At 35.3% G+C, this 13,816-nt stretch overlaps 1 protein-coding gene and 1 long non-coding RNA gene across 3 annotated transcripts in view; both read left to right on the forward strand.

Annotated features, from left to right (window-relative positions):
- CERT1 (ceramide transporter 1) overlaps nucleotides 1–13,816 on the forward strand; it is a 64,345-nt gene that overhangs the window by 36,314 nt on the left and 14,215 nt on the right. For both annotated transcript variants that reach the window (XM_015848817.2, XM_015848818.2), the window contains exons 4-8: nucleotides 2,352–2,459; nucleotides 3,224–3,362; nucleotides 4,222–4,305; nucleotides 10,023–10,180; nucleotides 13,289–13,381. In XM_015848817.2, coding sequence (XP_015704303.1) covers nucleotides 2,352–2,459; nucleotides 3,224–3,362; nucleotides 4,222–4,305; nucleotides 10,023–10,180; nucleotides 13,289–13,381 — 582 coding nt within the window. The remainder of the gene's footprint in view (nucleotides 1–2,351; nucleotides 2,460–3,223; nucleotides 3,363–4,221; nucleotides 4,306–10,022; nucleotides 10,181–13,288; nucleotides 13,382–13,816) is intronic.
- On the forward strand, nucleotides 10,190–13,063 carry LOC116652496. Its single transcript, XR_004305585.1, has 2 exons — nucleotides 10,190–12,841; nucleotides 12,975–13,063. It is a non-coding gene; the product is annotated as an uncharacterized LOC116652496 (long non-coding RNA).

Consider the following 13,816-nt stretch of genomic DNA (forward strand, 5'->3'; position numbering starts at 1 on the left):
TAAAAAAAAAATCAAGCTTAAATAATTTTATGGATTGGAGTTTGTTTGCTTTTTCCACTGAGATTTTTGTGAACTAATTCAAATGGGCATTGACTATAAGGGTAATGTTAGAAGAAAAGGATTCAATTAGGTGTAAGTCACAAGGTTTTCTACTTCTGAGATTTACCTTTTCTTCTAAACTCTATAGAAGTACAATTGAAATGGACCTTGATTAATTCTTCAGGTATGGATGTTCCAAAATTTCACTTACTAAGCTTAAATCTCTCATTTTTGCATACATGTGTCACTTGGAGGGGAAAACGTTCAGAATACATCTGCTCTTCATCTTCAAAATAGTGACTTGAATACATTGAAAACTTTTACTATATTTTAAAATTAATCTGTTCATGAAGTCAAATCCTATTGAAACATTTTCCCTTCTTTCTAACTTGTACAACTTCTATTGTAGTTAAGACCCTAGTGTCAAATCTGGCAACAGTAAGAACACAATGAGAATCATCTTAATATTTGTACTGTATGATTAAGTAAACAATGAAGTTGGCACTGGGATATTTAATTTTGTTTAGATTTGCATTTAAAGGAAATGTTAGCAGAAATATCTTATGACGAACCAAGGCGTTTTATAACTACAAAGTACTGTCTTGAGGTTTATGTTTGCTAAATACTTCTGAGGTGAAATAGTAGTGTTGTATGACTAAAACTCTTAACTGTACTTTTAAATTATTTTTATATCCAATATGAATGTTCTTAGTGAAGATACTCTTTACACTGAAACAAGTTGTCCATTCTAAAACGTGGAACTTTTAGCTCATTATAGCTTTTTTTCTAGGACTTTTACTTTCAGTAAAATAGCTTTAAATTTGTGGTTCATAACAAATGACTGAATGATGTATAAGTCCTTAAAGTTTGACTTAAGGAAGCTGCTTCTTGCATTTTGTCATTTCACAAGATGTCATTAAACATAAACTTCTATGTCAAATAGATCATATTTCTCTACCTTTTGTGAATTTAAGCTGCAAACTTAAAAGGTACGCCATATAAAATCTTTATATTCCAAAAAACTTCCAAAAAATGGAGTTTCTCTGCCACTATTGCTCTGTAACTCAAACATAGAATCATAGAATTAGTCAGGTTGAAAAAGACCTCAAAGATCAAGTCCAACCGCAGCCTAACCATAGTACCCTAGTTCTAACAACCCTCTGCTAAATCATATCTCTGAGCACCACATCCAAACATTGTCCAAGTTCTCCTGTTTCAAGCAACACTTCAAACAGTTTTTTCATTACTCCCTGTTTTTAAAACTCTGTAAATGCATTTGCTTTAGATATCAAGACTTTCCTCACTTTCCAAAGGGGCTTCTGATTTTTTTCAGTGACAGCTGAAACTTTATTGCTGCCTGTGATTCTTTATTACTCATTCTCTGTTGCAGTCTCCCTGCCCCTTCTTCCTGTCAGAGATCCTTTACAATGTGGTCACTGTGTACTTGATCATATTCATCTATTAACAGCATTTCAGATGTTACTCTGAGCACTTTGTTCCTTTCATGCATTCTCTCTGCATGTTTTTCTGACTATTTACATGAAGGCATGGAGAAACATTTTTCCTTCAGATCCTCAGTATCTGCTCTCATAGTTTTATCTGTGAAGAAATTCATGAAACTTGATATTTTTAATCATATTTTTGTGCCTTTTATTCAAGATGTAGTCTTTGTTTTTTGTAATATTCAACTATTTAAAACTTATTGTCTTCTCCCTTTTGTCTATGCAAATATTCTTTTCCAGTTACTTTGAGTTTAATACAAAGAGTATTGCTGAGGGAGTCTTGAACAAGAAAAATTATTGGCATTTATTATCTGTCTTCGCGATCTCTGCTCTTTTTTTTTTTTCTTCTAAGAATTAAAAATCACTGTTTCAGTAATGGGAAAAGTTTACTGAGTCTGTGAGTTGTCTTCATATTGAACCATCTTAACTTTGCATAATTGTAGAGTACTGTACGGTTTTGTGAATGTTGTGTGACAACTGCTTAATGGAGATCACAGATGTCAAAGTAATTGAAAGTTTCCATTTTTTGTACCCTTAAATACATAGTTTTTTGCACTTTGGGGGGATGCATAACAGGTTGCAGGTAGCTACTGTTTTTCGACATCATTATGATAACAAAGAAATTGATTCATATTAACTTCACAGATATTACTTCAACACGTTGAACTTGCAGGCACAATTTGAGTTAGGCTTCCAATACATACAGGCAAGAAAGAGGGTTTTAGAGGAAGTGATGTTAATTGCTTTTATGGCTTCTTCTCATATTTAAAACCTCACTTCTCTGGTTTTTGTGTGGTTTATGTTTTTTAGACTGAATCTGGCTATGGATCAGAATCAAGTTTACGCCGCCATGGCTCCATGGTATCTCTTGTTTCTGGAGCAAGTGGATATTCTGCAACATCCACCTCTTCGTTCAAGGTTAGTGAATAATGTTTCTTAATGTAGGTGTGTAAAAAAAAAAAAAAAAAAAGATACTTAAGCAAATGAAAGAAGGATATGAAGGTTCGTTCACACAACTAGGGGGAAGAATAACAACTTTTTGTTTTACTGTGAAATTCTTTATGTGATGAAGAACAGATTACACAGGAAGCTTTCACATGTCTCTGAGCAGTTTTCCATTTTCAATTACAGTATCTTCTGATGGCAAGAGAAATCAAACCTGTTAGGAGGGTTCTGTGTACTCCTGGGAATATAGAGGCTTCTAAAGCAGAGGATATGCTTGTTCTGTGACTTAACAGATTTGATTGTTAATACCAATTGAAAAATGACTTTTCCAGTTTCTAGTGTCTAAAATGTTTAATATTTCTATTTGAATAGGCTGTACTTCTTGTGGGGGCAGAAGAGGGGCACTGCTAGAAAGGTGTGTCAAGATTAGTACAAAAACTAGAGCTGACTATTCTCAGGCAAATAGCTTGGGATTATGCAAAGCTGTTATTAGTAAGCTTTCTTGAATGCTCTGAAGTAGCAAGTGTATCAGAGAGGAAAAGTTGAGAAAATAATGAAGGAACACCTGTAGTTTCTTATAATCATGTTCTTTGAACATTAGCAGTATTTCATAGCTGTTGATACCTGAAAGGTCATTAGTGTATCTGAAAGATTTATTCTGTCTGCAGAAATTTTTTTCATTGAAATACTGTAGAGTATTTAGAAGCATTTGAAGTGTTTTTCTCTTGTGTTTTCAGAAGGGCCATAGCTTACGTGAGAAGCTTGCAGAAATGGAAACCTTTAGAGACATCTTGTGTAGACAAGTTGATACTTTACAGAAATATTTTGATGCCTGTGCAGATGCAGTGTCCAAAGATGAACTCCAGAGGGATAAAGGTAAAGTTGTTATTGGAAACAATGAACTCCTTAGAATCTAAATTTCTATACAGTAAGGAATGTTTCTGCTTAAGTAATTTTAACTATTTGCACTGCAGTAGTTGGAGTCCTTTAAAAACTGTTTAACTTTGCCCTTAACCTGTAGCTGACAAACTCACTGAAAAAAAAAAAAAAGATCTTTTAAGCGCTTGATGTTACACAACAATTTTTTACCCTTATGAGATGAAATTAAGTTAATTCACTAATGCAATGCTTAACATAGTTTTGGGGAAAAAAAAACAACATTGGGGTTTTAGTTTGATAGGAACAATATGTTCTTACACAAAGGCAAAACACGATGCCATACTATATGCTTCAGAGGTATCTTGGCTGAAGGTAGAATACTGTACAACATGAGTGTACGCTAGACATACTAGCAGATCCAGATGAGGATATCTAAGTATCTGAATAGTTTTTCTGAGTGCAGCATTTATATTTCTGAGGGGCATTTATATTTATCCTTGGGTTTGTTATCTCTCACTGTAAAAAGTCCTGAAACTTTTTTTAGTGAGAAAACGGTAGATACAAACAACTCCACTTTTACTTTACAAATTTTCTAGTGTAGAAGATTTCAATTGTTGCTCATTTGCTTAATCAGTTATGAAAGAATCTTCCTTTGGATGCTGACCAAAAATCTCATAATTATTCCTCGTAGTAATGTTGTGGTTCTGATGGGGATTAAAAAAAGGAAAAAAAGGCAGGAAGATCATGACTTCTTGTTTTTATTGTAGGAAAAAGCTCCTAGTTTTTTCTTATGCACTGAAGAACTGGGAAAGCTTTGTTTCTTCCCTAACATATTATCTTTCTCTCCCTAATGCAGTGGTAGAAGATGATGAAGATGATTTCCCTACAATGCGTTCTGATGGGGATTTTTTACATAACAGTAACAGCAGTAGGGAAAAATGTGAGTATGCCTACACTTCACTAAAAATTCACTTGAATAGTATTATAAGCCTTATATGACTGATATTTATGCTTTTGTCTGAGAGGAGAGCTATAGGAATGGTTGTCTGAATTTGTTACAGGTTATTTAAAATCTGTCATTTTAAAATTGTCATTTGTTAGCTGTTTTTCATGATTGTCATGAGTTGAATTTAATTTAAATCACACAAATACTAATGGAAGCTTGTCAAGCTTATAATTCCTATTGTGTTCAAAGTCACTTCTACAAAATTCTGCTGGAACAGCTGTGTTGTTAAAATATTGGGAAGTAAGGGTTGTAACAGATAATCATTCTTTTTTCTTGTGACTGTTGTCAGCTTGTATGTTGTTTTTTTTTCAAGTTCTGTGGCTGCATTATGACTAAGTCAGTGTTGATACTGATTCTCCCTTCTCATAATTTTGCCACTTTTTAACTGTATTTTCCAATGATGTGATGAACAAAATCATGATTTTTTTAAAATTCTTATCTTAAAAGATCTCATAATAGTCGTCTTTCTCTATCCACGCAGTGAATGTGAAACTCATGCAAGCCCTTCTTTCTGAAAAATCTTCATACAGCTGGCCTGCCAGGAGTTGTATATGTGTTAAAAAATTATTTGCATTCTTTGTATACTTTCTATTGTTTCTTGACTGAAATTATTTTATTTATTACCTAGCATTTGTTCACTAGATGCTGACAGTTCAGGTTTTTACTAGATCTCTCTTTCAAAACAGCTGGAATCTTTAAAAGAGAATACTTAAGTGTTGTGGGTTTTTTCTCTTTCAAACTAAACACTTTAACAAAGAAATTAAAAATACATGGGCAAAGTAAGCCTTTTTTGTCTACTGTTTTCTTTATGATGAGCTACCCTTCCTGTGCATTGCAGCTTTCTTTGTTTTTGAGTACTTGTGATGTTTTCACACTAGTAGACTTCAGTAGCTCCGTCACACTGCTCTTTTACCCCTTCTCAAAAGAACAGGAGCTAAATATAATGCAGGCTTGTGGGTTGAGTTAAGGTGCAGTTTAATGAAAGGAAAAATAAAACAAGCAAAAGCCATGCAGAAGCAAAAGGAGGGATTGGTTATTGCATATGAGCATGGGATAGTCAGCCTTTCTTGGGAAGAAAGGACTCGAAATGCATAGCAGTTATGTGGGAAGATGGAGGCTATCATAATTGTAGCCTCCCCTGGACTTTTCCTTTTCCCAACTTTATTTCTGATTTTGATATCATACCAAAGGGGGTTCCAGACCATCAGTTTGGGCCATCTGTGCCAGTTGTGTCCCCTCTCCGCCTCTTGCTCACTGTTACTGACTTTGAGGGGCTGGAGAAGCAGCCTGCATACTGCTCAGCCATAGCCAGTGCGTTCTAGCTACGGGCCAAGAGCACAGTACTGTTGCTGTGGGGAAAGTTAACTCTGCCCAAATAAGATGCTATGCAGTTGCTCTTTCTAGAATATTACTGAAACTGTAATGAGGGATGAGAAAGAGAGGAAATGGAAGGCACTTTAAACATACTTCCAGAATTAATAATACGAACAGATTTTTCAGTGATATAAAGTGCTTCCTCTGCTAAGGGCTAATTACAGTGCTGGCATCACAGGTTAAGTAGAGTACAACTTTGAAATTCATGAATAAATCTTTTGTGCTTCTTGTCAGCAAATATAAGCAAGTTTGCAATATTGGCCTGTAAGCACATCTAGCAGTTTCACCAACTTTCTATATAGAGTCTACATTTTTAAGGACTTCTAAATCACAAAAACAAATTCCAGAGAAGTGAGAAGCTTTTTTCTTAAGCATTAGTGAGCACTTAATTTCATGTCATGATTCATTTTGAAAGAGGTATTTGTCAAACTTAATTTTTGTAGGATGGTGTAGGAGTTTCAGCTTATTCTACCTTTAGAACATTTTTTTGTATCTGAATTACTCTGATTTATATCCTGTATGTGCACACCTAGTATGTGAAATTTCATCTGGAAGGTACATATTTTTAGTGCATCAGGTCATGTTACAAATTTTAAAAGGAATGTGATGTCCTTTATCATTGTTTTAGAGGAATTTGAAGTAACGTATCTATATACATCTTGAAAAAAAATCTTCATTAAGCTTTTGGGAATTTCTCTGTTAAGGCATTGTTAGGTATTATGGATACGTTCACATATAACCTCATTTACTGTAGGTTACTATTTCTGCAACCTTTTGCTTTTTGTAGAACCTGTAATTACAGTTTTTATGATTCCTGTTTCTGTTACATTTACTTCCCATCAATTCTGTTAACAACTGATTTTCATTCTACTTTTTTCAATACCTGTTTGATTTATAATGGGTAAAATGCATTAAAAATTTCATGTCATCATAGAATATCCTGGGTTGAAAGGGACCCACAGGGATCAAGTCCAACTTAGGTCTTCGCATAGGATCTCTAGTTCTCCAATCTCAAACCATTACGTTTATAATTTGTTTTAGGGAACTGTGTTCTCATTGTCTCTGAAATTTCCATTCTGCACCTTTCCTGAGTAGGGAGGAGAAAGTTAGCACGACTGTAGAGATTTGTATGCTGCTACAAAGATACCATGTTTGGACAGGGATGGCTTTTTTCTGTTTCCTAAGAACCTTTAATGAAGAGCTAGACCATGATGAAGGTATACAGATTTATTGTTCATTTTCCAATTGAAAAATCTGGTAATTGAAGCAGTGGTCATTTATATCAAGGTACCAAGGAGTGCCTGACTGATGTGTATTTACCAGTTGGAATCTTACAGTCTAGGAATTTAAGAGTCCTGATTGAAAAGTGTTCCCATCTGTCTGCTTGGGAAAATGAGTGGATTTGGGCTTAATTTAAATAAGAGTGGGTGAAACCCACTGTGGGAACCTCTTTAAAGGCAGAAGAAAGAACTACATAGATGAAGGAGATAACCTAATATAAAATACAGTGGGACTTGCGGTGAATATTCACCAGCATTGCTGAAATAATGAGGTTTTCCTCTAAGAATAACTGATCTATTAATCCTACTGCCATCCACAGAAGATCAACAATAGGTATCACGTAATAAGTGGGTAATATTCCCACCCATTTCTTTTTCATGTCATATTAGTATAGTGTTATAAGTGGTAGAAGTGGCATAAAATGGAAGAGAAAAAGGAACTTTGTACTTACTGTCTTCTATAAATAATCTTCCATTTCACTGGAAAATTGATTTTACCAAACAGGTTATGTTTTAGACTTATGGGGAAGGGTTGAAAGCCGTATCTTAGGAACAAGATGTGAAAACTCATTGCACCTCTACTCTTTTAGGATCAGAACAGCTAAAGAGCATGGTATTTAAAATAAAATAAATTATATATTTAAAAAAACAAAACAAAACAAAAAAACCACAACACATTATCATGAAAGGAAGGAGAAAATGATTCAGAAGCAAAGCAAAATGCTTGAGAGACAGGATAATTAAGAAGGAATCACTTGACTCCAAATGTTGAAATTGAATTCAAAGTAGGCAAAAAAATCATAGTAGATCTGTTTTTCAGTTGACTGCAGCTTGATTAGAAAGCTAGAAGAGCAGATCCAGTAAGAAAAATTTTACTGTTATCCTTTAACTTGAACCTGTAGGTGTTCTGATGGAAGATTTCAACTTGAAACACCAGATCCTGTAGCTGATGTAGGAAAGAAGTGTTAAGAAGGAATCAGGAAGATGTTCAGCTTTTCCAGATAGAAAATCTGACAAAGATTGTTAAAATTCTGAAGCTTAACTGTTCCTGAGCTGGGACTTGTGGTCATCTTCAGACAAATGTCACCTGAGGGGTACCCCCATAGACAGTAGTGAATCACTTGAGCGATCCTCTCCTTACAGAAATAAGCTTTGCAGCATTCTACAGATTCATTTTTGTTCAGTGTTTTGTACAGTGGATGAAATGGCTGACTTTGAATGAAATTTCAAGCAGCTTACATACCGCTGCTTCTTTGAGACTAGTCACTGAATAAGGACTTAAAATACGTGGTAACCAAAACTGTATCGAAGTATTAGTGAGATGTAGCTGAGACTTCAGCAGAAATTGACTTTGTTCCAAGAAATGAGTCTTTGTTGCTGCATTACCCTCACACACTGCAGCAGAGATTTGTCTGAAATAACTACATTGCAGCTGGTGGATGTTTCTTCAGCATGTCTAGCAGTATTATGTACTGAATTAAAAAACAGGTCTATAAAGCAGCGCATCACTGCTGGTGGGCCTGCAGGTAAACGTGCTGTACACCAGCAAAACAAATTAGTGGTATTGCAGTTCTCAAAGAAAAATGCAGTTTTTGTGTGAAGCTGTTGTTTAATTTTCATTATTTGCAGTGGATCCACTGTGTTGCCTCCTTGCCAGCTTATACCACTTTTAGTCTTAGCCTCCTCCGTGTTCCCTCTGCAGCTGTTAGGGGGAGGGAAATCTCATTTGCTTCTTGTTATTTCTGAAACATAATTTTTTTCTTTCCAGCCCCTATCATCTTCATCTGTTAGGGAGTATTCTTCATTAATATGGAATAATAAAAAAAAAAGCTGTGTTTTACCATACCATGTATGCTTCTTGGGGAAATTGAAGAAATGTATGGTCTGTAATTGTGTTATTAAAAAAAACCAAACAAGAAAAAAAAAAAGAAAAACATAGTTTGCTTCCTAGTCAAAGAAGAGCATATAAAGCCTCTGGAGACTTACACCACTGCTTAAGACCATGTGATGTTTGCTTTTTGTTCCCCAAGTGCCAACAGTGTTCTACCATCAGAGAACAGCAATTGCAGTTCCCCTCTCTGTAAGAACACAGCTTCTTGAAAGCTCTGCTTTATCAGTGCAGGCAGTTATTGGATAAACTTAACATAGATGTTTATTTCAGCTTTTTAAACTGCAACAATGGCACCAAAACCAAAGAAAATCAAATAAAAATGCATTATCCAGCTGGGTGATAAGTCACACTAGTTGTAACCACGGTATAGCAGGAGGTACTTTAGCTTGCTGAGCGCAGTCTTCAACATGGGTTTACTTCTGCTTCCTAATACTTTATGGCATTAATGTATGGTGTTTAATTTGATGTTCTGTCAACCTATATGTAAGTTTGACATATAATAGGTGTTTTTTTGTCACACATTTTAAGTGATTTAAATAGCCTTAGCAACAGATGGCTTGGTTGACAGCATGAAGTAGTTGTTGGAATTGCAAAACCCACAATACTTGGATAATTCTGCACATTTGATACTTTGATATATCATACCTTTTTACCTTGTGGATTTAAAGTGTATAATTACTGGCTTAGAGCAACTTTGAATATGACATTTTGGCTTTGATTGCATTTTTTAATTGTTCCTTTCTCAGTACTGAATTAGGTATGTTGAGGTTTCTCTGTCTTAGGCCTCACTTCAAGCTCTCAAACTGCTATTGTTACAAAGTATTGCCACTCCCTCCACCTACATGATTTGCACAGCGCAGAGTAATACAGCATTACAAGCTGACTTGAAATAGAGTATAGCAAGATGAAGCTGAAGGGGCGCATTCTTCCTTTTGAATTTCTTTCCTTACCCTGTGGATAGCTGCAATTGATTAGCACATTTGATTTTTGTTTCTAAATCAGCTTTCAAGCCAATATATTGAAATAATTGTAATATAAACCATGCTTTTAAGATACTCACTTGAATTAAAGGCAGCTGTCAGTGAATGGTTTGTGTTTGTTTTCAGTATTTCCACATGTGACACCCAAAGGAATTAATGGCATAGACTTTAAAGGAGAAGCTATAACTTTCAAAGCAACAACTGCTGGAATCCTTGCTACACTATCTCACTGCATTGAACTCATGGTAAAACGTGAAGAGAGCTGGCAAAAAAGGCTAGATAAGGTAAGATCATTTTCCTTTCACTTTGGCTTACCAAAAAAGTTTCTTCAGTTTAAAATTTCAGCAACTGTTTTTAACCTTCTTAGTTCAGGCATTTTTTTTTCCTTGTTATCTGCAGCACTTGCTAATCTTAGGCGTTTTCATTATTTAATAGTCCTATAAAATGTTAAAACCTCATCTTGACTGTTGCTGATATAGTAGTATTCATCGAGTACTTTTTTTTTAAGCACTTTTTCAACTAGGATTCCTATATTATTTTTTAAACTCAAAAAGGAACCTGACAGCACTAATATAATATAAGTTATTGCTTACAGCCTTCTAAAGGAGAACTAAATATTCTATCCATGCAGTATCCAGAATGATGTGCAAATCCAAAATGCTTAGTTGTGAAATGCTAACAGTGCTGAGAACAACCTGTTCTTTAAAGATTTAACTGTAAAGATCTCTTTAAAGGGATCAGTGTTTATTTCACTTTTAAGTAGAAAACATGACTTAAACTAGTTGATTAATATTTTTAAAATTAGTGATGTTAACCTGTTTTTCTGATGACAATGATTGCTCATGCTAATCCTGCACAACCACTATAGCAACTCAAAATGCACAATCTCTTCTTCAGATGAGATATCTTGGAAGCGTGTCTGGGATGTATTTCAGGCTTTGCCTTCCACAGTCTTGCCAGCCTACCATTATTGGCTGGTGTTCTGTGCCATTGTTGTTTCTTGTTTTTTAATTTAGCATGTTTACATATGGCATATATCACATCAAGTCTTACTTTGTATATTTTAGTGGTACGTGATTCAAATAATAAAGGCATTCAGATAAAATATATCTGCACTTAAGTAATTCAGTTGCCTCCAGCTCTTTGTCTGTATGTCAGAGGCCTGGACTTATCTATCTCAGACAGTACTCAATTTGGTATTGATTCATTTGAGTAGTTGGAGGAATTGTAGCAGATCCAAGGCTTGAAATTCATTAATGAGATCACAGAATAACTCAGATTGGACTGGAGATCTACTGAGGTCTCTTCCAACCTCCTGCTCAAAGCAAGGAGAGTCTGAAATTAGACCAAGGTGGTCAGGGCTTTATTATATCTGGTTTCAAGTCTTCAGAGATGGAGACTGCATGATATTTCTGAGCAGAATGTTCTACACACCTGTCATTACAGTGAAATTTACAATGCTATAGTGAAAGTCTTTATATCCAGTCAGAAATATTTCAGTATCTACCCTTTTTTTTTTTTTCCATCCTTGTACCAGAGTCTGGCTCTGTTTTCTTGATGATCTCCCAAAACAGTAACTTCAGTAACTTTTTTTCTCTTGACTGAACAGACAGATTTATTAGAATTTTCTTAGAGCATGGATGAAATATTTTCTTGTCCAGAGTTCTGTGTATTTTAATATGGAATAGTCTGTTAACATAGGAGATAGTTTAATCCGTTATTAGTTACTAGACTTAACTTTAAAGCACTTTTTAAGCTACAAATGGTTAACAAAACTGAATTTCCCTTTAGTTCTAATATTACTGGTATGCCTTATGCATATTAACTCACATATCATAAGTACATATATATTTGAAAGGGGGTCATGATCTTATTTGAACTTGGTTTTCCAGAAATTAAATAGGAAAGACTTATCAAAACCTAAAGATTTTAAGGTTCCTTGTATTAGTGAGCTTGCTGGCCCTGAGTATTGTGGGAGTAGTGGGAAATCTGGTCTAGAGTAGAATCCTTAATGGGCCACTGTTCCTGTCAAAAATGATCTGCACCAGCCTCGGCTTTCCATAGGCCGTAGTTTCTTAAGTTTAATATCTATCTGCTCCAGTGTGTGGGGGGTCCTCTATGGGCTGCACTATGGATGTGTGTCCTGCCATCAAGAACCACCTCTTCCTCCTCACATTCCTTCTGCTGTTTCTCACTTTTTGTTCCATTCTTCTCCAACTGATGTTTTTCTGATTTATTTATTTATTTATTTTTCCCCCCAGAAGTGTCACTTACATGGCTTAACTGCATCCTACAGGGAGCCTGTTTTGGAACTGTCTGGACCTAGCAGTGTCTGACAGGAGCCCTGACCTGCTCCCATAGAGGGCCCTTTGCATCCTCCCTAGTTGAAATGTCTTGATATCTACACTCTGCACAATAATTTTTTGTCTTTTTACTACATAACTTTAGTGGCTCAACATAGTTTGTAGAAGCATCTTATAAAAGATATGGATCTGACTTAAAAGCATTGTATTATTATCAGATGAATGTCTTCTGAAACAGTAGTAAATATTGTGAGATGAAGTTCAGCTTACTTTTTCATATACATTAAAGGGGAAAATTTGCAGAGGAAATGCTAGGCTTAATCTGATTCCAGCATCACTACTTCTTTATTCAAAATATGTAACGTGGATATAATTAGTGGCTTTAATACAGTCATACACCTGTTATGAGAGAATGATGTTGAATTGTTAATCTCTGCTTGGAATTCATGAAATGACTCACTTGGATCCTGTGTCAACTAACTGTACAGATAGAAGCTTACATGCAGTGACTCATGAGTATCTCACTATATTCAACCAGCCAGCACTTTACCAGTTTTTACCCTTCACCCTTTGCCATCACTGCCTGAGCAACGGCAAAGAGCAATTCAAATAGTTCAGTCACTTAGCAGGTCTGACCATCGGGTGTTCGAATCCCCCTGTGGAGCAAGTGGTAGAAGTGCCGCTCTGCAGTGCAGAGGCTCGAATCCCGGGGGTTGGACTCGATGATCTCTAAGGTCCCTTCCAACCCACACGAGACTATTACTATTACTATCAGTGAACCATTTATAGTTATATTTAAGCTAGAAATTGATTTTTGGTTGCTGATATAGTAATTTCTTGCACATAACTCATTACAAAAAAAAAGAAAAGAAAAAAGAAAAAGAAGGGGTTTGTCAAGGTAGTTAACTTCCCAAGTTTTGTAGGGGTGTATGTGAATGCACACAGTATGTGCATGCAAATAAAATGAGAAAACCAATGGCTCTGGAAACCTTGGGGAAAAAAGCTATACTGATCATTCTATTTGTTGGCATGTGTACTATAATCAACCAGTTCATACCTTCGGCATCAAAAGATCATGTCATTTTGCAGGAGGTAGAAAAAAGGAGAAGAACAGAAGAAGCGTATAAAAATGCTGTAACAGAACTGAAGAAAAAGTCCCATTTTGGAGGGCCAGACTATGAGGTACAGTTTTGCTTTCATTATTCTTTTAAATGCCAAGAGTTTATATTATATTAAACAATTGCACGTATAAATCAAGGTGATTGGCTTGTGCAAGAACGTTCATGTCACTTCAGTTCTTCCAACTTGAAAACTGAAAACTGGATGACAAATTTCTATCCTTAGTTGTGTTTTTTTTTAATGAAATCCAGCCTTCATTTTGTCTTTCTTGTGTCTAGAATAATTCATTTACTGATATTTCTGGTGATTTTTCGGTTTTTTTCATATATTTGCTACTGTTTGTGAGGAGTAGTTATAGTTTTCCTTTCTAATAGGTAAACTTTGTAGGCATGTAATACAAATACAGAAGTGCTAAAGGCAGAGGCAGTTCTAGAATCTGAAGTTCAACTAAAATCAATTTTTAACTTGTCTCTGTTACTTCAAATGTGATAATAAATG

Source organism: Coturnix japonica, chromosome Z (genome assembly GCF_001577835.2).
Source record: "Coturnix japonica isolate 7356 chromosome Z, Coturnix japonica 2.1, whole genome shotgun sequence".
Classification (NCBI taxonomy): domain Eukaryota; kingdom Metazoa; phylum Chordata; class Aves; order Galliformes; family Phasianidae; genus Coturnix; species Coturnix japonica.